The sequence below is a fragment of the Cajanus cajan genome, chromosome 11 (genome assembly GCF_000230855.2).
Source record: "Cajanus cajan strain Asha chromosome 11, NIPB_CcT2T_4, whole genome shotgun sequence".
Lineage (NCBI taxonomy): Eukaryota > Viridiplantae > Streptophyta > Magnoliopsida > Fabales > Fabaceae > Cajanus > Cajanus cajan.
The window spans coordinates 26,223,285-26,248,497 of NC_138527.1; the positions used below are offsets into that span (position 1 = coordinate 26,223,285).

At 31.6% G+C, this 25,213-nt stretch overlaps 3 protein-coding genes across 7 annotated transcripts; 1 reads left to right on the plus strand and 2 right to left on the minus strand.

Moving 5' to 3' along the window:
* Positions 1 to 264: 264 nt before the first annotated feature.
* LOC114916013 (uncharacterized) lies at positions 265 to 3,712 on the minus strand. Of its 2 annotated transcripts, XR_003804321.2 has the most exons (3): positions 3,087 to 3,689; positions 752 to 895; positions 265 to 480 (listed from the first exon to the last, which is right to left on the minus strand). XR_003804321.2 is itself a non-coding variant. In XM_083066800.1 (2 exons), the coding sequence occupies exon 2, from the start codon at positions 2,174 to 2,176 to the stop codon at positions 1,178 to 1,180; it is 999 nt and encodes a 332-aa protein (XP_082922926.1). In that variant the 5' UTR covers positions 2,177 to 2,299; positions 3,087 to 3,712; the 3' UTR covers positions 905 to 1,177. The 2 variants fall into 2 exon arrangements, 1 of the variants encoding a protein (XP_082922926.1); XM_083066800.1 differs by lacking the exons at positions 265 to 480; positions 752 to 895 and adding an exon at positions 905 to 2,299 and having other exon boundaries at positions 3,087 to 3,712.
* A 6,175-nt stretch (positions 3,713 to 9,887) lies between these two features.
* On the plus strand, positions 9,888 to 17,214 carry MGT3 (magnesium transporter 3). The gene is made up of 7 exons (XM_020360601.3): positions 9,888 to 10,122; positions 10,952 to 11,560; positions 11,946 to 12,016; positions 15,485 to 15,613; positions 15,708 to 16,043; positions 16,284 to 16,331; positions 16,446 to 17,214. The coding sequence occupies exons 2-7, from the start codon at positions 11,110 to 11,112 to the stop codon at positions 16,674 to 16,676; spliced, it is 1,266 nt and encodes a 421-aa protein (XP_020216190.1). The 5' UTR covers positions 9,888 to 10,122; positions 10,952 to 11,109; the 3' UTR covers positions 16,677 to 17,214.
* On the minus strand, positions 16,297 to 25,198 carry LOC109799937 (putative inactive purple acid phosphatase 1). Of its 4 annotated transcripts, none has more exons than XM_029271560.2 (13): positions 25,174 to 25,198; positions 24,437 to 24,631; positions 24,192 to 24,283; positions 23,965 to 24,031; positions 23,067 to 23,189; positions 22,153 to 22,245; positions 21,788 to 21,917; positions 20,508 to 20,589; positions 19,672 to 19,804; positions 18,494 to 18,699; positions 18,285 to 18,410; positions 17,389 to 17,698; positions 16,297 to 17,145 (listed from the first exon to the last, which is right to left on the minus strand). In XM_029271560.2, exons 2-13 carry the CDS (start codon positions 24,626 to 24,628, stop codon positions 16,840 to 16,842), a joined length of 1,860 nt encoding a protein of 619 aa, XP_029127393.1. In that variant the 5' UTR covers positions 24,629 to 24,631; positions 25,174 to 25,198; the 3' UTR covers positions 16,297 to 16,839. The 4 variants fall into 4 exon arrangements, with proteins under 4 accessions (XP_029127393.1, XP_020216187.1, XP_020216188.1 ...); XM_020360598.3 differs by lacking the exon at positions 25,174 to 25,198 and adding an exon at positions 24,885 to 25,044; XM_020360599.3 differs by lacking the exon at positions 25,174 to 25,198 and adding an exon at positions 24,778 to 24,887.
* Between the last annotated feature and the right edge of the window lie 15 nt (positions 25,199 to 25,213).

Genomic DNA, 25,213 nt, shown 5'->3' on the forward strand with positions numbered 1-25,213 from the left:
CTACTCTTATTGCAAATGAAGTCCTTTATAATTATGACATGGTTTGTTAGACAAACTTTGTGAAACTAGTTGCAAAATCTATTAGTTGTTTGAATTTTAGATCATAATCAAACGATAAGTTCATGATAATTATTATTACTCATGATGATTCTAACCCGTAAATAATTTCATAAGTTCTTTGAAGTGAATGGTGGCATATATGAAGCTCCAATATACATGTGCATTGGCATGTGATCAAACCTAAGTACCTAAAGGTGGCGGTACTGTAAAAAAATGTGGCATTTGATATAAAACCCAATATGTTAACAACATTGGCAACTGGTACAAGAAAATTTACAAAAAGAACAAGAACAAGAAAAACATTTGAACCAATTGCAACAATTGGTACTTAAGTTGGAAGTCACTTCAAATTCTTGTTTAGATGATTGTTGTTGAGGAAGATCCATCTTCACAGAATCATTTGTTTCTTCTTCTTTCAAACTACAACAATTCCAAATTGATTCAAATCAATGTGTTACTTGCAATTTGAGTTGACACTTATATAAATTCAAGACAATCGTAATGTCTTGTAACATATGCAAACATTAAAACAAATAATAAAGACATACTTATAATTAAAAAAAGCATGAGTAAATAAGGTAAATTAAATATTAAAGGAACCATGTGATAAAAATCAAAGAACAATTTCAAGTTGTCTAACTTGATGCTTAAATATTAAATATGAGATATAAATGAAAGGGAGAAAACATACATTGAAGAGGTGTGATGACGATGTTTTGTATGGTTAGTATTCCAACAACAAGAAAATGTCCCACAACAATTGTTACTCAAACTCAAATGGCAGAACACCCTGCTACAATTATAGCAATGCCATAATCTCCTTGAACGTTTTTTTCTGCAGTGCATAAAAAAGGATATTCTTCATTGATTGGATTTCACTATGAAATTTTATATAATTAAAGATGAATGTCCTTATGTGTTATCATACTATTAGTAAAATATGTTTGTCTATAAATGAGTTATAAAAGACACGTGTAAGATCTAGCTATAAACAAAAATAAACATGTCCACATGAACATATATATTTGCTTACCTAGTTCATATTTATAACATCTCATTGATATGTATATATGTGTGTATTATGTATATTATTAAATAATTAAAAGAATAAATAAACTCACATTGGGAAATCACTAGTGCTCATACCAGTGCCAATATTATTTGAAAGACAAGAAATAATGAATTTGGATGACTTGAAACTTTTAGTTTCATCTAAAGTCTCTATTTCATCATTAGCTTCATCAATCCCTTCTCCTTCTAACTTGAGAGATCCTTGCGATGTTTTTGTTGCTTGTAAGTTCTCTACAACATTCTTTAAAGTAGTTTCTATCTCTTCTTCTATAACCGAAGAAATTTTGTTGTTTGACCCACTCAATTTGGTCAAATCCTCTAACAAGCTTAATTCACCACATATAAGTGCTTTTTCTCTAGAAAAACTAGGTTGCCCTAGTTGAATACTAAATAATGAATCATTAGAACCAATACTCCACTCTAATGGATTAGTATTTGCTTCAAAGATTGAAGATGGAACCCGAGAAACATCATATCTTCCAGAACGATCCATCACTTGAGTAGGAGGACTTGCAGTTAGTGACAAACTTTTTTGGTTGTGGCTCAAATTGTAAACTTGATTTGTTGATGTTTGAACTAAAAGGTGGTTGTCAACTTTAGATTTGCCAAAACTTTCATCATTAGAAACATTATCTTTCTCAGATTTTGATGCTTGGATAGATTCATTAGAATTGGTATACTTAAATTCTTCATTTATTCTAAACAAATCATCTAATGGTGATTCTAATGAAGAGGGAGAACTTGATCTTCTTGAAGAGGAAGATATGCTTTTGGTGCTATTGATATGTGTGTCTGAATAATTACTTTTAGCATTTTCACCTTGGTTAATGACATTTATTTGCCTTTCAGAATCAATACTGCTTCCACTTTCACAAATTGAATCATTACTACTTGAATGATCATCCGTAGTTTCTAAAAATATTTTTGTTTTCTTGTCTTCTATGTTATGATCAAATGTCTCTTCATCCATTTGAACACTTTCTACTTCTTTTTCCTCACAAGTTTTTGAATGTGTAGAACTTAGTCTAGGATGTTCCAAATCCATTACAAATTTTACATTAGTACTTGACTTTGCATTGTTCTATATCTCCACATTTTTTGTGTCAGTAAATTGAAATGCAAGTTTGAAAAAATATTTCCAAGTGAAGGGCTCCAAATCTTTACTTTTCTGGAATTAAAAAAAACAAAATAATTACATAGAGAAAATAAGCAACAAAGTATTTCTAGATTATTATAGGCACATGTTTTTGTTAATAACCAATGAAGAAAAATTGAATTTCATGCCACGTAAAAAAATAAACTTTTGGATTTTTATATTAAATTTAACTCTTAGAAAAAAATAAGACATTTAGAATAATATATATTTTTGCAACCTAAGTGTTAAATCTTATTGTTTTCACATAGCATATCATCAAACAATATATGACAAAATTTTCCATGTAAACCCACCTTTCCTCTTGGATTGATAATCATATTAACAAAACATCTTGTGAACATTTAAAACTAATACAAATTCCAGACATTCGAAAGTCATTCCCTTAATCTAATTCCATTATCCATCTGCAACATATATTTCAACAATTCAAAGAACATACAAATTTCATCAATTTTTTTTTTATTATCTCATTATATCATATTAGGTTTTTTTACTTCCTTTCTCACATTATTCATCCAAAAATGAATCATGTTCCATTTTAAATACCCATTTTCAAAAAATTTCCCCTTGTTGATATACGTTAATTCATTCTTGAGTAAAAAATGACACAAAATAATAGGAAAAAACAAAAATTTCTAATGTAGAATACAATAAAAATTTGTAAACAAAGTACAATCGATAACCAAAAGTAAATAACAAAATTAGAATTTGCATCAAAATTTTAAGCATTAAAAACAAAAATTTCAGAGGTAATAAACCAAGTGAAAGATGTGTTCGATTAACTAGATTAGTAATGTACCTGGAAAATCATATGACTTAGAAAAAGATTTCATGTCCAGAACTTTTTGTTGTTTCTCTATGTTGATAATTGTCGCTAGCAACAAAAAAGTAGTTGAATTTGAAAGGTTATGGCAAAGACATGAATCACAATTGGGAATCAGAAGCCAAAAGGAAATGGGAAATTAGGGCTTTGTGAGGGGAATCAAGTGACGAAAAGTATTGAAACATTATAGAAATTAAAGTTTTCGATTCCATTCTGTGAACAACCAATTATTTGTCTGTTTAACAAATCTCTAACGAATATCGTTGACGACAACTAAAGGTATGTTAGGTAATTTCCAACACATGTATGACATACTTTCATTTAATTTCTTTATATAACTAATATTTTCATCAGTTTTAATTTATTTACTTTTAGTTTTATGAATATTTCATTGTATTTACAACCTTACATGAACTATTTTTTTTTTAAATGTAGTTTCATTTAATCAACATCTAAAATAGTAGGTTCTTATAAATCTTTTTTAAAATATTTAATGAGAAATTACGTTCTTGATCTTTTAAGTATTGCAATTGTACTATTTTGGTCTCAAAGTTTTAATTGAGATATTAATCCCTCAAGTATTGTAGTTGAGTGATTTTAGTTTCAAGATTTTAATTGAGTAATTTTAGTCCTTCAAATATCATAATTATATAATTTTAGTTTCTTTTATAAAAACTCTAATAATTTTAAAATTACAATATATATGTATATATTTTTATTTTTATTTTATTTAGTAATAATAAATATATACCGGTTGATACATGAATGAAAATTATAATATATGTAACTTAGATAGGTAAAATATGTATAATTATGTAACATGAAAATTATATTATACGTATAATTTTAAAACATTATATATATATATATATATATATATATAAATATATAAAAGGATGAATCAAATTGCTCCAAGAGTAATTTTTGGTAAAGTTATTCCACTTAATAAATTATGATATATGTTAAATTTCAATTATTCAACCGTTAAATTAAAAGTTTTTAATGTATAGATCAAACTTACAATTTTTTTAAAAATTTGAAAATATATGACACTTCGTTATATAAATTTAAATTAATATATAAAATAATTTTATGATTATCTATTAATTTGAATTATCAAAACGAATTATCAAATAATTTTCAAAGTTTTTAAAAATTTGTAGACTTGGTATATGCATTATGAACTTTTAACTTAACGATCGGATCAATAAAATTTAACATACACCATGAATTATCGAGTGAAATAATTTTATCAAGAGTTACTCTTTGACTAATTTGATCCTCCCCCCTCCCCTCTCTCTATATATATTATTAGTAATATAACATTATTGATAAATTAATACCGATAATATTATCATTATATTTATAGATAACTTAATAGTTTCATAGATATAAATTAGTGTATATTAACATACTATTATGAAAATATAAATATATTAGATAAGATAAATATATTAAAAAAAGTTAATCAGAAATATTGATACATAATATCACATGTAAGCTCCATATTAACAAAAAAAAAATTTAATAAAAGAAACTAAAATCATACAATTGCGATGTTTAAGGGACTAAAATTTTTACTCAGTTAAAATTTCACGAGCCAAAATTACACAAGTACGGTATTTAGGAAATTAAAATTACTTGATTAAAATTTGAGAGATTAAAATCATACAACTGTAATACTTAAGGGACAAAAATATATTTAAGTCAAAAAATTTAATTGATAAAATAGTACTTATAAATAAAATAATCTAAATCAATAGTCAGTACATAAAATATCTTTCTCAATTACAATATTTATACTTATAAATTTCTCTTTTCTAACTCATTTTAAAATTTTCACATTAGCACCAATTCAAGATGAGAATTTCATAATAGAATTTAGAATCTCTGATGTTCATCCTTGTTGGGATACAAGCAAAGTCTCACATCGTTCAAACAAGAGGATGAACATGAGTTTATAAACACACAGTTGTCTCCATTAAAGAAAGATCTTTTGGGTGACGTTCAAAAGCAAAATCGTGAGGACTTGGGCCCAAAGTGGACAATATCTCACCAGTGTGGAGATATGTGTATATATGTGGTAACCCCCAGTGCACAACAAGTAATATCAGAGCTGATGATCTAATCAGGTGACCGGCTCGACGAGTATGATGGTTGGCAGGTAGATCCAAGTTTGGGATCCCTTGTGTCGAAAGTCTTCCTAACGGTGGGTCCATGTGGAAGAGAGGCTTCCTGGTAACATGGAGGGCAGAGCGTGAGTAAGCTTTGTGGGCCATCATCGGATAATATTTGTAGTTTTCGCCGCAGGGAAAGGGGTAAACCGTGGTCCTTTGTTTGAGGGGAGGATTGTTGAGATGCAAGCAAAGTCCCACATCGTTCAAACAAGAGGATGAACATGTGTTTATATACACACAGTTGTCTCCATTGGTTGAGAGGCCTTTTGGGTGATATCTAAAAGCAAAACCGTGAGGGCTTGGACCCAAAGCGGACAATATCTCACCAATGTGGAGACATGTGTATATGTGTAGTAACCCCCCAGTGCTCAACAATCCTATAATCAAATTTTAATATAGTCATCTAGGAACATTTTATACTCAAGTTGGTATGTGTAGAAGATGATGCAACAAATAGAATTATAATATGTGTATCTTTATCCAAAAAAAAAAAAATATGTGTACCTTTTTTGCGACAAACCTAGTTATAAGTCTCTCAAGAAGTTAGTCTAATGCTTTGTATGACGTGGTTTGTGTTGTGGGGGTGCCTTTAGTATTAAATCCTTTATCTCATAGTGTTTATTACTGACAATTCAAGTTCATATTCTTGTACTATACATATATGTTTTAATTAAATATTTTATGATATGTGTAATTTAATTAAAGATACATTATGTTTTTAGTTGTTTTAGAATTTTAAAGATCAAAGGATCATGAAGAGTTAAGTTGATTTTGAGGTTATTTGTGATGGGATCAAGTTAACCAAGTTTATAAGAGAATATTTAAGATTTTTCTTAAGACATAAACTTCATAAGTTCATATATAACTTGAGGAAAGCTAAAGAGAAGTTAGAGAGATAGATTCTAGAGTTAGAGAGATCCTTTGCTTCTTCTGATTTTGCAAGAACCTTATAGGTCCTTTCCTCAACTGAGTAATAGTAGTATATTTGAGGATTCACAACTTGAGAGCTTAGAAATTTAAGGTTGAATTGTCGTATGATGACCCCGAAAAATTTGTTGATTGATTATATTGAATTTGTGACATCCATTCTACCCCAACATATATTAATAAAATAAGAATTTTTTTTTCATAACTCTGAGTAAAATGGTTCACATATAAAACACCTCCAAATATCCAATTAATTTGAAATAAAATTTAGAAATAAAAGTTTTACAATTGTATCTAACAAAAGAGACATGAGATCAATGAAATAAAACTTCAAATCTAAGCCCCTTGCCTCGATGTCACACTATTAGAGCAACCTATACTTCAAATTTTGGCACCTGGAGTGCCACCCATACCAAGTTTCTCTTTATCTAAAACAATCACAAACTATACGGTAAGAAAAGAAAACATTCATATATACAAGTCACAAAAAGAAATTCCAGCCAATACAAATTCATTATATATATATATATATATATATATATATATATAATTAAAGATTTTAATCAATTACACCTCATGTTATCAATTCCAAAAACCATTCCATACTACCATCTCACCACAATTCCATTCAATTCAATCACCACATCACAATACAAATATGCACCATGAACACACTCACATCGATACTCATGCACCATAACCTCCTAAGAAGCATTGACTTAGAACGCCGCACAATGGACAAACCTTATCAATCCTCTCAGGCACCACCTCACACTTATCCACTGTTATACACCACATAGGCCAGTGGATATATAAGTGTAACATGCATTCCTTGTTAAACACCATACAAGTCAAGGTAATGCACTTCCCTGTTAATCACCACACAAGCCAAGGCGGTTACACCTATATATTATACATTCCCATGGTAATGCATATGCGTCTATCGATGGTCATACCATTCCACCACATCCATTCTCATACTCCTCCATGTCAATGCATTTCACACAAACGTTTTCATACATGCAAATGATTTACACACAAACATTCTCAAACATAATAATGCATTACACACAAATTTTCTCATATATCCCTCATTCAATTACCAATTATTCACAATTAATCACCCTCAATCAAGTACACACCATTCATACATATATTTATACATAACACTCGTCAAAACCACATAAAATTCACAAGAGAGCGGTGCAGTTTGACTTTTCATATCAACACGCACTGATGGAAACCCACTTCCCAAGGTTTCCTTTTGAAGAGATAAGACTAAGAAGGGTGAAGGTTGATGGAGGAACATCCATAGGACGCTCACACTTGAAGGCCATTGAACCTTGTTAAAGGTCCATAGTTAGGAGGCTTCTATAGAGGAGATGCTTCTTAGACATATGTTTTATATGAGCATTGAGTATGATTCCTCTTTTTAGTCTCATAATCTCTATTGTACATACTTTGTATAGTTTGAATTCTTTTATTGTTATATAGTAGATACTTATATAGACTTATTTTTGCCTTTGTATTTGTAAGACACATTTATTTTTCTTTGTAGGTCATACCCTAAGGGTTTTAGGATATGTTGCTTGGAGATTCTTACTTCATTTAACCTTTTATTAAGGGTTATAGATTTTCATATTTTTAGTTTTAGTAGTGGGTAGCAAGTAGCAAATGTGTAGGTGAAATTAATAATTGGGCCTTTAGTGGGTCTAGGCCAAATTTTACATATTAGACTTGTTTTTGTCCATTTAATCCAAGAAATTGATTTAGCTAGGTCTCACCATCATTTGGTGAACCTAACTAAAGCAATTCCAAGTTTTTTGGATTGGATTAAATGAAGAAAAATAAGCTTAGCCGCCCATCCTCCTTCTTAGACAAATTCTAGTCTAGCTTTTCCAACACACTTGCCTCTTGGCTTGCCAAGGGGACAAAATGAAACTTGACACTCTATGATTGGTTCTTCTAGATCTAAGTTTCCCCTCCTTGTCTCCTAGGAGACAACATGACATTTAACACCTTATGATTGGCTAATCTAGATCTAAGTGTCCCTACCTTGTCTAGCTTGTACTACAAGCTTCTCCACCACTATATATATATATATATATATATATATAGATAGATAGATAGATATAGACTGTTTCACTTGTAAAACTTACTTTTGATGCATTTTATGAGATTTGATTGAGATTTCTTCTTTGATTTCTCTCTCTCAAAAATCTAAATTCTCTTTTTGATTTGCTTCCAATTCTCTTATCCTCTTCTTAAGAGTGTGGTGAGAGTTAAAGTAATTTATCTTCTACCTTGAAGTGACACCACTTGAAAAGAGTGCTTCACGTTCTAAGGTGAAACCATAGGTCTCTACCTCCATCAGAGACCTTGAAGAAGTTTGAAGGGTGTTAAGAAGCAAAAGATGGAATTTAAAGGAGAAGTCATATCAATCTGATTACTCTATTAGGTTTCCATAATGTACTCTCTTAAGGGAACCCTTTAGTTATCTTTGTCTCTCTTTGATATGGAATGTCAGAAAAGAAAAAAAAATGTAGTACGATCTGGGAACCTAACCTATTTATAAAGAATCTCATATTCTTTCATAAAATAGAATTATCTTTTATGTATCACACATTAAAGGTCTCGTCATTTCAAATACATAATTGTTCAAATAATTTATACGTCATTAAATCATTTTAATTTGACATAACCTTACATTTCCTTAATATATAATTATTCACATATAAGGTCAATGTTGGATTAAGGATCCAACACATTCTTCTTATTAACCCAAATTTTCATGAAGTTGAAGAGAACAAAAAAGGTTAAAGTTGTTTTCTTTTGGATTATTATAACTTAAAACAACATAATTATGTAATAATTTATTTCATTTAAATTGTAATTGTTTCTTAAATGATAGAAAATATTGTGATTTTTTTTTATACGAGGATTTGATTGGAAGACAAAAGATAACTATATTAGATCTAATAATATCATCAAAAGTTAATATTTTATCTTTTTGTTATGTTTAATATGTCTCTTTTAATTCAATTTAATATATTTATGTAAAAAATATTTTACTTATTTAATTCAACATACAAAAATTTAGGGTATTGTTTTCACAAAAATAATAGAGTGATTCAAATATGGATGATGTTATGAAACATGCCTCAAAAAAATTTCTTTTGCTGAAACAAAGTTCTTGCGTAAGCATTGGTTATAGTTGTTATAAAGTATAATAGAAATAACTAGTTAATAATTATTATAATTAATTAATAATATAATTATTATGAAATTAATATAAAATAAACAATATTAAAAAAAATTAAGGATGTGGATTAAAAAGATTTGAAAAGTTGTAATTATAAAAATTAAAAAGATTTATTTTAAATTGTAAAAATTAAAAAAGGTTAAAAAAATAAATATAAAGACTAAAAAGATATATTTTTAAAGTATAAAAACTAAAAAATAAAATAAATAAAGTTATAATAATTTTTTTTAATCAAGTTTAGTTCTTGGTTGAGAGAAAAAAAAAAGTGGTGGTCAATCTCACACTTACCGAATGAAGCATTAATTAACTTTTAGGTTATAGCTGATTTTCCAGCAAATCTCGTGTTACAATTCCAACAACCAGTTTAAAAAGAGAGATTAGAAAAGAAATAACTTAATTACTATCATATTCATTAACCTTTCCAAATGACATCGACCTATATTTTACTCTTTTACAAAATCTAATAATAATCAATGACGTAAAACTATTTCGCATGAAAACCATGGCTACAATCTAATCTATCGTTTCTGGTAATGCAACATTCAAAATCTTCGTCTCTACTCTCTCAGAATAGAAACCTTTTCGTAATCTTACTTTAACCCATCACCCACCAATCGAACATTTTCTGCTGATTTTTGACCTTCAGGTAACTTTACTTCTTTTATTTCCTGGGGTTTCAATTTTTTCCTTTGTTTGAATCTAATTTTATGGAAATTATTAATGGGGTGGCGATATATATGCAAACGGTGAAATCTTGTTGAGACTCGGGGAAATGGGGGATGTAGTTAGTGGAAGATCAAGGAGTGGAAAGATGGGTACTATTGATGATATTGAAGTTAGGATTTTGAGTGAGATTTAGTTCAACATGTGGAGAATTTAACTGATTCAGTTTGTTTGAGTTGGGTTGAAATTGATTGTAGGACTCTTTAGTGTGAATTGCTATGCTATTTTGGCACAACACAACGCTGGTGTTCACAGGTTTAAAGGAAAGTACACGAAACTCTGCTACCAGTATCTGGCTGAGTTTATTGGCAAAGCAAAATTTTGAATTTGAAGATATATTGTGTATTGAATGCTGGCAATTAGCAGAGCATTGGGTTTTATACCCCTTAATATTGTTCTTCTTTTTATTTGGTTGTTTCCTTTTTATTTGATTGATTATTTTGGTTAAGGTTTTATTATTTAATTGGGTGGAAATCACTTGTCGCAGTCTCTTGTCCCTTCAATTAAAAAGTGATATGTGATTAAAATGTAACATTCTTTTTCCTATCATGTTTCACTTTTTAATTGGGGGGAACGGGACATGGAACAAGAAATGGGAAGAGATGAATTTGTTCCATTCAATTCACCTATTAGTATAGGAATAAGGCCTCTTTTTTTTTTTTTTTCCTCTTTCCATTGTCCAGTAATTTTCTTCTGGTATATGTGCTTGTTGAACTAATGAGCACATTGGTTCTATTTTCTTCCAATTTCAGGTTTTAGTTTGAGAATTGCACAAAGTATGGATCACCTCAGGTGGTAGAGGTGGTTCATGACTCCAGTTATGAAGGTTGTGGTGGAAAAGAATGCTGAATACTGATGGAGACTACCTCAGCTAAAAAAAGTACTGTATCAGTACTGCAAGTGAGAAAGGATGAACTATGATGCAATTGCTATGGATGAAACACAGGACCAGTATTATTCTTCCAGTCTACCTGAGTCTTCCTTATCTCATGACAGTGGCGGGAGGTCTTATTTCAATGGGCAAATGAATCGAGGTACTGGTATATCAGGCCTAAAGAAGAGAGGTCATGGAAGTCGGTCTTGGATTAAAATCGGTCAGGATGGGAATTCTCAGACTGTGACCCTTGACAAGGCAACTATTATGAGACATTGTTCTTTGCCTTCTAGAGATCTCCGGCTATTGGATCCAATGTTCATTTATCCTTCTACAATATTAGGACGAGAGAAGGCTATTGTAGTCAACCTTGAGCAAATCCGGTGTGTAATCACTGCTGATGAGGTCATCTTGATGAATTCATTGGATGGTAGTGTCGGTCAGTACAGGTTAGAATTATGCAATCGGCTTCAGAATGAAAAAGCTGGTAAGCATTGCAGCTCATATTGCTGTAACGTATACATTTAGGTGCAAGGAAGACTCGTGGGAAAAAAAATGTTGTGTCTAGATTCATTATGACTGTATTAGCATACCTAATGGTCTTTTCTGTTGTAGCACTGTTTGGGAATGGATGAAGAAAGATAAGGGATAGACATTGAGTGTTGTAAGCTGTCAAGTCTTTTCTTGATAATACTTTGAATTTGAAAGCTTAAATCGAATATGATACTTCTTCAGCTGTTGTGATTTCTTTCTTGAAAGCAATGTTATAAATGCTATATTTCCAATTCCAAGCTATTCTGAGGTTTTTTAAGCTTTCTGGTGGAGGTCATTACTGCATAGAATTGCTTATTTTGTCTTCCATTTTTGAACAGATGATCTACCTTTTGAATTTAGGGCACTGGAGTTGGCTCTAGAATTGACGTGCACATCTTTGGATGCTCAGGTATGCATTGATCTAAAACTCTTATTTGCTTGGAAACCTTCCACATTTTTGGCTGTGAATTGGTGATGGTATTTTTCTACATTTTCATCAACTATTCTGATCATTTGCCTGCAAATTCAGATAATCCATAAAACTTATTCTGAATTTCTGATTGCACTTTATTGACTGCCCACAATATATTCCACCGTTCTCTGCAATCAAGATTCAGGCTGGTAAAAGTCCTAGGATTAATTCTGTGTAGCACTAAAGAAATTTAGGGAGACAAAAGTATGTGCAAGGAGATCTGAAGAGGGTGATCTTCTAGCTAATATCTTACGAGTATATAAAAAGAAACTTCTATTATTAAGGAAATTGGATCTCTTATTACAGCTATGGAACCCCTTTGTATTATTGTATAGTATTAAAGCCATAATCAAAAAGCAAATCCTGGCCCTTATGTCTAAATCCAAACCATCTAAAAGGCTAAAAGAAACTAATAGACACAAATACAATAGAAAATAGAAATCCACAGTAGTGGCTAATACAGTAGCATCTTTAGGGGTGGGTATGGGTTGGATTTTTTAAAAATCCAATCCATATCCAATTAAATGGATTGGATTTAAAATACATATCCTTATTTTTTAAAAATTGTGATTGGATTTCTTGAAACTAGTTTTAAAACCGGTTTGTGGTTCAAAACCAGTTTTAAAACTGGCACAATTTTAAAACCAATTATAAACCATAAATCATTTTGAAATCGCTTCATCATTCAAAAACAATTTTCAAACCGATTTTGAACAATAAAATAGTTTTGAAAACTATTTTAAAATTAATTTATGGTTCAAAATTAGTTTTAAAATTGGTTTGGTTTTAAATCATAAATCAATTTCAAAGATTGTCTTAAATTTGATTTATGATTCAAAGCCAAAAATTGGTTTGATTTTACTGCTATTTATTATTATTCTTTAATATTGACAAGTTCTTTCTAAAGCATAAATTTAAATTGTTCACCACTTGATATTTAACATTATTCCTTAATAATGTTGCCCTTTCTATAACATATAAAAGTAAAGAGTGCACCTCAATAACAAAACAAAGAAAACGTTATAAATTAGTTTATACTTGTTATAAAATTTTTACAATAATAATATATCGGAAACCGTTTTATATATAACTTTTAAAATAATTTTTAAAAAAATTAATAATCTCACTATACATTGTTAATATATTCTAATTAAATTATTTTGAAGATTGTACTTTTTTTTTCGTTTTGTATTATGAATATCTTATAAAAGATATTTTTAAGATATATGTTACTTCTTTACAACTGTTTGTAATACTTATAATTAATTTTAAAACTGTTAAGAATGGAAAGATACATTTCATTAAGAAATAAGAATAAAGAGAGGTGTTTTGTTATGTTACAAGAAAGAAGGCAAATGGAACACATTTCCTTGTTGTATAGGCATAGTTAATAGCAACTTTTGCAATTAGTGAATATGTTATTAATTATTATTAGCACATGAATAAATAAATGATAAAAGTATAGAAATAAATAATAAGTAATGAGGGATGCTCTACCTAATGTATTCTTGGAGTTGACATTCGTTTTACAAAGGAAAATTAACCACGTTAGTTTGTTAATCACTTAGCTAGATGTAGATACAGAGTTGTGTATCTTCATTATAAAGGTTGAATGGAATTTATTCAATTATTTTAAACACAATTTGAAATAAATATAAATAATACTATTTTTTTTTTCATTTTATAATTTTGTTCTTGCGAAGCCATTACACCAACTCCGCCTAGACTAAAGAAATATTCAATTACTAACTATATTTAGTTTCTTTTATGATGAATATACAAAAATAATTTATTAATAATTAAATTAATTTTTTAAGATATTATAAAGCAAGAGAGAATTATGTTTTGAGATGGTATAACAACTTTTGGTTTGTGTAAAAATGGATATGGATATTAACCGGGTACTTAAATGGATATGGATATAATAATCAATGCATTAAAATAGATTTATAGTAGAGCAAATTGGTATGGATATGGATTGGATTTGGTGATCCGGATATTTTGCACAGCCGCTAAGCGTGAGAGTACTTTGGTACACTAGCGTGATCAATATCAAATTCTAGTTGCTCCAATAGATGTCCAGGTGTCTAACATATAATTATGATTGATTCCCCTTTGTCCTACATCAGTTTCTACTCTATTTGTTTATGTTCACATGAGAAAGGGGTCAAACACATTGGGGGGATATTGTAGCCAATGATCTTTGATTGTCTAGATAACAAACATGAATTCAGGCTGTGGTTGCTATCATCACTTGATGTGTGCAAAATACATTACAGGGAAAGTGTACCCTGTTGCACAATATAGGAATAGAGTCCCAAATATCCTCCCATAGAGACTAATTAGCTATTACCAATGTTGCAAGACTTATGCTATTCAGACAACAAATTAAGAGGGTGAAAAGAACTTGGATTAAGTTTAATTTTAGGAGAAGAAACTGATCTTTTTTTGTACTTTGATCAGACTTACATGGAAAGATTATATAGGTTGAGGTGGCTGCAAGAGATCCTAACCGCCCTAATTACAAAATAAATAAAGATAAGATAGGAAAAAAAATAAAAGATAAGATCAAATTAGATTTGAATAATTTGATATTGATCTTAACTACCTAAATCTTCTAGAAACATTATTTGAAATAAAATTATATACAACTGTCAATAGCCCCCACAAGTTGGTGTGTAGATGTCCAACATGTAAAAATTTTGTAAGAATTTGAAATTCAAAATTAGGTTTCAACAGTTCTTTTGTAAGAATATCTACTTGTGAAATAGGAAGAAATGGAATGCATATTAGGCTTGCATCCACCTTCTCTTTTATAAAATGTCTGCAATTTCCACATGCTTAGTTTGATCATGTTGAATGAGGTTCTAGGAAATACTAATTGCAACCTTGTTATTGCTAAACAACTTCATGGGAAAAGTCATAAGAAGTTGTATAGATGTCCCTAAAAACTATCTTCATCAAATCCTTGTGTTGATATCTTCATAAAATCTTTTTGCTATAATCTCCATCAAATGTTCTAAACTATTTTTCATCCAATTTAATTATAAAATAAGAGAAATTGGGCAAAAACCAATACAAGAGATAAATTAACATGAAGTTTCACAATACCCCCCAAGAAATATGAAGGAATGAGGGTTTATCACTGCTCTCCCATCTTATTCTTATCTTTGGACCTAGGTCATTGTAGTGTAAATTTCAATGGCTTCAGTCTAGGTATAGGCATATAGCTTGGATTTTGCAAATTGTTGTTTCAGTGTTGGAATTCAGGTAATTGTGTTTATATGCCATATTGTATGGCTTGCTAAATGCATAGGAAAATATGTTGAATAAGCTACCAGCCATATGTAAATAAATTGTCATCTTGAGTCCCGTGTATCATTACAAAGGACGTTGATTTGATAGGTAAAAGAACTGGAAATGGAGATATATCCTGTGCTAGATGAATTGGCCTCATCTATCAGTACTCTCAATCTGGAACGTGTTCGAAGATTTAAAGGTCACCTACTTGCTTTGACTCAACGAGTTCAGAAGGTTGATTAATGTAGAATTATTATCCTTGATTACTATTCTCATTTTTTTCCAGCTTTCTGTTACCTGCAGCTAGTAACTTACTGTTAATTCCCAGGTTCGTGATGAGATAGAACATCTCATGGATGATGATGGTGACATGGCTGAAATGTGCCTAACTGAGAAAAGGAGAAGATCGGACACTTACACTTTTAGTGATTGTTTTCAAACTCATGCATCAGGTAGAGTGATTTCAAGATCAGCTCCTTCTTCACCAGAGCGAACAATTAGTGGAGTCCAGATGTTGCAAAGGGCTTTTAGCAGCATTGCAAATTCCAGTAAACATGGTAGTTCAATGGGTTCATCTGATAATGGGGAAAGGATTGAGCCTCTTGAAATGTTGCTTGAAGCATACTTTGTCGTCATTGATAATACTCTTAACACACTATTGTCGGTATGAGAAATTTGACTTACTCATCTGTAGCATTAGAATCTGTGTTGGATATCATAGTATTTGCTTACATAACATTATCACGCTTTCAGCCAATCAGCTGTTGCATTCTGATTTTTGCAAATGAGTAGTAGCCTTAGTGACCTTTTTATGTAAACTAACAGCATATGGTTTTATTAATTAGGCATGATGCTTCATGCAAATGCTAAGTGAATATTTTTTTCTGCTGGTAATGGTATGCAGCTCAAAGAATACATTGACGACACAGAAGATTTTATCAACATAAAATTGGTAAGATAAGATTTACAATTTGCAACATTCTGCTGTGCTGATTATTCTTTTATTTCATTGATACTCTAAATTGTATAAACCAAAGAGCGTTACTTTTCACTCTATCTATTACAGGGAAATATTCAAAACCAGCTAATACAGTTTGAGTTGCTTCTTACGGCTGCTACATTGGTGGCTGCAGTATTTGCTGCTGTAGCAGGAGTATTTGGAATGAACTTTGAAACCACAGTTTTTGACTATCCATCCGGATTCAATTTGGTTTTGGTAATTACCGGAATTGCTTGTGTAGCATTGTATTTGGCCCTCCTATTTTATTTTAAGTACAAGAAAGTGCTTGAAGCATAAACTTCAAAAGCTGTAATTTGAGTGTGCATACCACCGAAAGCCATATTGGTCAAGGTGACTGCTTGCAGCCATATACACATCTATCTGTTTGTGGAAGGTAATCTACTCATAACTCACTGCTTCAACATGGCTGGACACTTTGAAGCTTTGGACATTTCATCAATCAAGATGCCATTGTTATGCTTGGGCAACTATCCACGGTGCAGGCCAAGATGTCTCTATAATCCCGTGATATTTTGAAGGAGTCGTGAACCTTCCCATCTCTGCTCTTCTTGTACTCAAACAACAAATTTGAATGATCAAATGCAGTTAGTTTTACAAACCCATAGTCATAGTCTTTAAAGATGCTCCATTTGGTTTTGAGGGAAGTAAATGTTGAAAGGCTTGCCCCACCACCACCAGCAACAATATGTATGGTCCCATTTAAGGTTCCCTTATAGTGGTGTTTCTCTTCATTAGTGCAGATATTCTGTTGCAAAATGTAAAAATGGTACTTGTTAGTAGAGCGAATATCAATTCAGCACCCAAATTCAAATGATGTTATTTCTGGCATGTAAATTGTTTCATTTTTCTCAAGAAGAGCATAGTAGGGATTAGGGATCTTGACGTTTTGAATACTTAATGCTTAATTCTCGTTGTTGTGCTATTAATGAAACATGTTAGCCCTATTCACCAAAATTTGAATGGATGAAGTGCACAAGATTGAAGAGACCTGGTATATGGGGCATGTCCTCTCATAATTGTGCACATGGCCATAGATGGCAATGTCCACCTTGTATTTCTGCCAGAGCTTTTGAAGGCTCTCTCTCCCCATTGGTTCAGCAAATGATCCCTCTTCTGCATAACAGATACAAGAAGAGTATCCAAGTACACGATGTGCAAGGAAAATTAGCCATGGTTGTTTTTGTCTGTCAACTGTTGCCAAACAATGCTCAATGAACTTGTATTGTTCTGTTCCTTCTCTCCAATCATGTTCAGTGTCAGCAATACAAAAGCGGAACATGCCATAGTCGATTGAATACCTGGTGAAAGAATGTAAAAATGTAACATGTTCCAAATACCTGATGAATTATGTCGAGTGTTCTCTACCTAAAGCTTCGATACCAAAAACTATGGTGGACTCTGTTATAAAATTATTTCAGTGGCTCATTGTGGTCACTTTAACCTTTCAATCAAATTGATTATTAAAGACTATCTTCTTGTCACACTTATAGTAAAAGATAGTTTCATAAAAATTTAACATGTTGCCATACCTATAGAATACCTTAAGTATATTTTGGACTTAAATTTCTAGAAATGTGCAAGTCACTTTTGGAGTTATACATGATTAATTTTAGAATAATAGTTAAAAAGATAAGATGATGCCATTAGAAAAAAAAAAAAGTAAAAGCTTCAATACTATATCTTTTTAAGAACTAATTTGATTATTTACTCTTCTTTATTGAATGCCATAGTAATTGTTAGTAATCAATTTCCTTCATGCTCAAATCATGGCAAATCATTAACCCCGACAGCAGATAACCTTTCTACATGGGAAAATCCTAAAATTTGCTAATTTATTGATCATCATCTATTCATCTCAAATGCATGGAAGTCATATTGCCATACCAAAGCTTAGCCCTGTTCAAAGCAGGGGTGTAGAACATAGTCTGTGCCAACACACCACATTCTCCGCCAGAGTCCATGTTCTCATAAAAGGACCCTGTTCCAGGCCAGTCTCGCTCATGGTTCCCACTGTAAAGACAAAAGCAGCACAAGGTGTCACAGTTAAAAAGGAAAAACAATTGACTAATTTTTGGGGTAGGCTATGTAAAAACCTTGCAATCATGTAAGGCACAGTTGATGCAATTGGCTCCACCTGTGCTGTAAATTGATCCCACTGAGAAAGATATCCATTTGCATAACTTATATCTCCAATATGGAAAACAAGGTCAATGTTTTCCAAGTCCTGGATAAGCTGCTTGGTAGTGTTAATTGAACCATGCTGGAAATTGTTGTATTCATTGGAACCATCAACTTCCTCCTGCATGGTTAAATATGTATCAAATACTAAGAGGATTGAATGATAAAAAGATTGTAGTTCATATTGGGAATAATAGGATCTCATAGTCATATTGAGATTCACGCGTATGGAAAAAACTTTGTAAGGAGGAGCTTAAAGGCCTTTTGGATAATTTCTCCAAAATAAACTTATAAGAGAAAAAAAATATAAATTAGAAAGAAAATATAAAATTAGTTTCTTCAAATGCTAAAATTAACTTATACATAAGTTAAAAAACTCTCTCATATTAATTTCTCAAAAAAAAAAAATTTAACTTGTACATAAGTCAATTTTAACTTATAGAAGGGTTATATTATTGTTATTTATTTGAGGGGATATTTATATCAAGAGAAGAGGATTATAACTTTGTTATTTTTATAAGGTTATTTCACACACAATTTGAGATAGATATTGGCTGGATTATAACTTTGTTATTTTTATAAAGTTATTTCATACACAATTCCACAATTGTGAGGTATTGGCCGCTTTGAATCTGAGCTTATACGATTTTGCTTTTAGTTATTACCCAAAAAACCTCTCAATTATTGGAATATGTGTGTGCTTTATAAACTCTTATTTCTTTTCTTATTTTATCAATATGAGATCTTGTTTATATCCCAACAACACATTACAGTTAAACAACAATTATATGCCTAATATGCAGTTTGTGAACACCTGAAACTATGGCAGTTTCTTAAAGAAAGAGTAGGGAAAGAAGTATTGTCTGTAAGCATCCCTTAGAATATTCTTTGGTTTGATACCACAGATTAGATTTTAAAAGGCCAAGCAAGATAGAATTGATTTAGTATCCTCCCAGTATGAGCGAATCTCAATGTTAGACATCAAATTATTAGAATATGTTATGATCAAACTCCATGACCGAAATTGCTGACAAATATAATAGATGTCATCCATCAAATATATGCATGCATATATTTTCATAACAGTTCAAACCTTTCCCATATCTCCAAATATGACTACACGTTGTAAGGACTTTTGTCCAGGAAAAGGAGGTGCTCTAAACTGATAGTTTCCGCTCCAGATATATGTAGCATTGTTTAATCTGTGTCCTATCTTGTACTCATATCTGCACAATCAACAGAAAGCACAATTAAACAACTATCGTGACATCATTATAATAAACTCACTAATTTAAATTGAAAATATGATGCAACACAGTAGGTTTTATCTAGTTAGGAACTCGATAACAAAAACAAAAAAGTTGTTATTAATGGTTGTTGTTAAGGTCTCAATTTAAGATGAAATCTAAAGCAGATAATGACAATACAACAAAATAACAATAATTAAGCCTTACTACACTGGGTGGAATTCGCCCTTAATAGATAACAATATCAAATAAAAAATTATAGCTTCAAAGTGAAGCTCCCATAAAATTAATGAAAAAATAATCTATAACATTTATAATCTATAACAATATATAAAGACGATACAATATTTTTATGTACACATTTTTTTAGACATTTTTATCCTTTATTTAATTTGGCAAGCGCACACCCTCTTTTTTTAGTGTAGAAAAATTCAGTAATTTTATTTATCCAAAATGATTTTTTCTTTAATAAATTGTAACTTCCTTACAATTTTATAATTTTCATGCGCATAGTATTCACATGGCACGGAGTGCCTTTATTTTACTAGTATACTATAAAGTAAAACGAAATCTGAATATAAGATTCACGTATTTGTATTGGCATATACCTTGAAAGTGGAAAACACTAAATTAGAAAGAACATAAAACTAGGCCTAAGCTAGAAATTAGTCAAAATACGTACATTCTGTTGGGCCACAGTTCTTTCAGATGACTGGTGTGTATGTATCCAGGGTCACGCCATCCCACTGTTCTTGCTGGTGCACCTGTTCATAAATAGATAATGTTAATGAGAAATGAGCAATACTTTTGGAAAAATTTTCCACCAAACTAAACTTTCAAGAAAACTGAAGTTCCCAATGGTAGACTAAGCACTTTGTTCAAGGATATGAAGCATAAACACTTTGTGTACATATCTAATTTCGTTCTGTTACCCTTTTGGTGTCCTTGTAATGTCTTGTATTGTGTTAGTGTCAGTGTCATGATCCGGATTCCCTGCATTCACTTTTCCATGCATTTAGCTTTTCAGAAACGTTCGATGAAGATTGAACTGCTCATATTTTCTCTCATTGAATCAACTTGAAACAAATTCATAATTTCAGCCGTCCAATCTTCATCTAACAGTTATGAATGCATTAAACTTATGGATGAAAAAAAGTGACTGCACTGAATCCAGTTCCGTCCATGTTTCTTAGGTTGAAGGGTATTAATGTACTTACAGTTGAAAGGACCGAATTTGACATACAGTAATGTAATCCTTTTGATCAACAGGAGCATTGAGACATTCTTTAGATTTTATATATTTTTTTTTTTGAAAAAGGCAGAGATTTATTAGGAACAAATTGATAGTGGAGATATCACAAGTTTTGGCCTATGACCTACACCCAAAAAACAAATACATCAGTCCATGATTATAGTGAACACCAACACAACCTGGTACCAAATTCAATATTCAAAAGGCATAAATCTGAATTTGGTACTAAAGAGCGAGCAATAATATGAAATCTACTTCAGCTCTTCCATACATAACATAGGTTGAACTTGCTAGTGGTAAAACATAAGATGCCTCATTTCCTTTCGGGGAACCTATCTCTTGCCATCACATCATTTATTATATTTATTAATGATGTATTATATTTATTAATGATGGAGGGAGATGGACATAAAAATGATGTTATACAAATTGTTCTATGTGTATCATTATCCTTTAAGAGAGATTACACAATTTTATACAGACTAATGATACACGTACAAAAATTTATACAACAGTTCGCATAATATCATTTTCGGTGTGTATCTATCTCCATTAATAAATGTAATAAATGATTCAATGGAAAAAGATAAACACAAAAAATGTTGTACAGGTATCATTTCTCAATTCCAAATGTCAAGGTCAAGCACATATCAAAGATGTTCAAATTGCAAGATATACCCCAACTGTAAAAATTTACTGACTTCCCTTACCACATAAGCTATCACTAGTGAAAGTCAGTGTCTCAGCAGGAGAATCCATATGATCCCCTCCTTTTGGACCCCATTGAACAAAAGGTTCGGCATCACTGATCCCATATCCACTTGTCCATGTTACAGTCATCTGATTTATGTTCAAAGTGATATTGTTTTAATTTGATAAAATGAAAGAAGCATTTAAAGGAAAAACAGTAAATGTAACACAAATATTTTTAAAAAATTAACTAAAAGAGATAATAGCAGCATGCTGAATGCTTTCTTTCTTCACATAACATTTGCTTACATAGGGAACTTACTTATCCTTGTAACATCAATTGTATTAGTTTTATGAAGTCTAGGACTGAAGAAACTGAACTTACCTCGTTCCATGACTTTCCTAGCGCCAAGCGAGGGTAAACTGGTGCGTTTGGATTTGCAAAAGCTATTTTATTTGACACTGCCACTAGCTTTGGCTATCATGAGGTAAATAGAAACAAATAAGCGAACGCATTTAGCTATTTCATGATAGATGTACAATTTATAAGTGACAGTTTATAAAATTGGACAATCTGATGGAAAACTAGATTGGGTCCAAGGACCTTGATCAAAACTGAGGATCATCAATCTAATTATAATATATAATAGTTTAGACAATGAATATAACATCAAATGAATAAAATAAAACTGCAATAGTAATATTGTTCTTATCAAGTTCAAAGTAAGAAGCAATGTATAATACATTTCTTTTTGTGATAGTTGCTTCAATTAGAGTTCTTGTCTATCTGGTAGGGGAGAGATAGTCCAATAATAATAATTCAATTCATATACACGCACATATATAGCCTATAGGAAGCTTATCGGGTGAGAGATGACAGCATAAGAGGAGCTAATCTCAACCATCGATATATAGTTGTAAGGCCAAAATTAACACCTGTCACCTCCCACTCGTGCTCTCACTAGATTTCATAGTAATAGCAAAATCTGAAGAGGTAATGCTAAGACTTGGTATCTAAAAGGAAAATACTACAAAAGCAGAACAAAAGTGAACAAAAAAGACAAACTGAAAAGGAGAGAAACAAACAAGATAATGATCACTCATCCCACAACGTAACCTTTAAAGGGATTTGTTAACACTATTTAAAAAGAAAAGGAAAAAAGAAAAGGCAAGAATATTCTCATGGACCAAACCTACTTCAAAATAATTTGGGCATACAATTTGGTTTGTAAAGAATCTTAGAATACTAACATCCACTTGAATACTTGATCAAGCAAGTTCAAATTAATGACAGCTTACGTTTGACAAGCCACCAGAAAATAGTGCAAATGAGAAATCTGATCTCTGATTAATTAGCTGAAGCTTCAGAAACCCTTTTCCAGTTACTTTGTAGAGGGGACTTGAGTAATTTGCATATTGATACTGCACAATGATAAACTCTCATTAGACCATCACTTCAAGAAAACCAACTAAAAGTATTGGAAGTTGGGATTTTTCTACTATCATAATTAAATATTTTAAATTCTTGCAGTTTTCTATTCTGCTTGTATGTTTGGACAAAGATTGCTTATGACAGAAAGAGTAATAAGCAAATTGTTGGGATTCATCCCAAGTCCCACATCGGTAAAAATGAAGGAACATTGGCTAGTTTATAAGTGTCCACCATTCCACATAGTATGAGGCCTTTTGGGAAGGAGCCCAAAAACAAAACCGTGCGGGCTTGGGCCCAAAGTGGACAATATCATACTATGGTGGAGGAACGGGTGGACTGCGGGCCCTACAAGTGGTATCAGAGCCAACGGTTCGTCTGGGTTTGATGCGGGAAGACCCTCAGTGTTGTGCCTCGCGATGGAGATTCGAACTTGGTGCCTTGTGTCGAAAGTCTTCCTGATATTGTGGTGTTCAGGCGGCGTGTCCCGTAGAGTTAACGGCGGTACAAGATGGTGACGGATTATCGCTTGAGGGGAGGAGATCACGAGACATGTGGTCCTTTGTTGGGATTCATCCCAAGTCCCACATCGGTAAAATGAAGGAACATTGGCTAGTTTATAAGTGTCCACCATTCCACATAGTATGAGGCCTTTTGGGAAGGAGCCCAAAAACAAAACCGTGCGGGCTTGGGCCCAAAGCGGACAATATCATACTATGGTGGTGCAAAAGGTGGACAATCGGGCCCTACACACATCCCCGCATGTACCTTAATGGGCGCAGAACACAATAGTGGCGGATAGACTCTACGATTTTCTTTCGCACATGTGGAAGCACTGAAATGCAAAAAACAGAAACTTTTAAATAAAACTAAGCAATCAAGTTTGGTTGTACAAAGCAAGAATTTAATCAAAACTTTTAAAGGACTTCAAATTGTAAAGCCAGTTTTCTGGCTAAAGTTTAGAACGATACATAGACACAGATTTTGAATGTTACCTAAAGTTTGCGGGAGAGAATACTCCAATCCAATCATCAGTCGATGGAATTGGAGAGCTGTACTCTAAGGTTACCCATTCAGCAGTTTGACCCTATAAAAGAATCCCGTAAAACTCAAATCAGCAACAAGGCAATATGGAAGATGGCAAGCAGAAAAATAATACAAAAGTTAAAAGAAATTGGTAATCATCAAAAAAAAATATACAACACTGATGAATATACATTACACAACAGTTAAAACTTACTTGTAGTCCAAGAACTTCTGGTGATGCTTTGATGTAAGCAAGGTCAAGAAGTGATACTGTTGCCTTATGAACAGCAACTTTTGATAGAGGTTGGTCTCCATGTGACCACACCCTTTGGAGCACTGAACAAACCAATAGAAATGCCAAGGAGACAAACTTGGATCCCCCCATTTGAGCTAGCTGTTTCAGCATGAGCTGTAATTAATTACACCAAACCCTATGTAAGTAGTTATAATATAATCAAAGTTACAAAGCAGTAAAGATAGACTATATTCATGAAGAAAATTCTAAGTCCAATTCCAGAAAACCTGGTTATCTTACTTATCTTTTCCCCAACTCACCAAAATATTTTGAAGTAGAAAAACAAAAAAATTGGCAAATTATAGAATATGCAAAGGTAAGGTAACTGCAACTTTATAAGAAGTAGATGGCGTTAGAGTTCACCTACCTGTCACTTATCTAAATTTGTTTGTTGAAAGAAAAATAGAAGCTTTTAATTTGAGGGAAGAGATATTTCATAGGACAATAGATTGCAAGAGGAATCTTGGGAACAAAAAAAACAAAGATGCCACTCCACTCTAACTAACAACCAACATCGTTTTAATAGTATGGCTCCAGTTATAAAATATAAACTAGTGCACACGTGGACCACTTATCTTAACTGTTAGATAACTAATTTTTTATTAAATGGTTGAGATTTGTCACCAGTAACTTGTTGAAAGGGTGAGGTGTGTTACTTTTTTAAAATTGCTAACTCATCCCTTGCCAGAGTTGTTT

Bases quoted from the DNA above. Each gene is read 5' to 3' on its own strand.
- LOC114916013 (XM_083066800.1), bottom strand. From the start codon at position 2,176: ATGGATTTGGAACATCCTAGACTAAGTTCTACACATTCAAAAACTTGT.
- MGT3 (XM_020360601.3), top strand. From the start codon at position 11,110: ATGAACTATGATGCAATTGCTATGGATGAAACACAGGACCAGTATTAT. The intron at 15,614-15,707 runs GTTGATTAATGT...GTTAATTCCCAG, and splicing joins TGACTCAACGAGTTCAGAAG to GTTCGTGATGAGATAGAACA. The intron at 16,332-16,445 runs GTAAGATAAGAT...TATCTATTACAG, and splicing joins ATTTTATCAACATAAAATTG to GGAAATATTCAAAACCAGCT.
- LOC109799937 (XM_029271560.2), bottom strand. From the start codon at position 24,628: ATGCTGAAACAGCTAGCTCAAATGGGGGGATCCAAGTTTGTCTCCTTG. The intron at 24,032-24,191 runs GTAACATTCAAA...TTTGCATTTCAG, and splicing joins TTCTCTCCCGCAAACTTTAG to TGCTTCCACATGTGCGAAAG. The intron at 20,590-21,787 runs GTAAGGGAAGTC...ATTTATGAACAG, and splicing joins CACTAGTGATAGCTTATGTG to GTGCACCAGCAAGAACAGTG.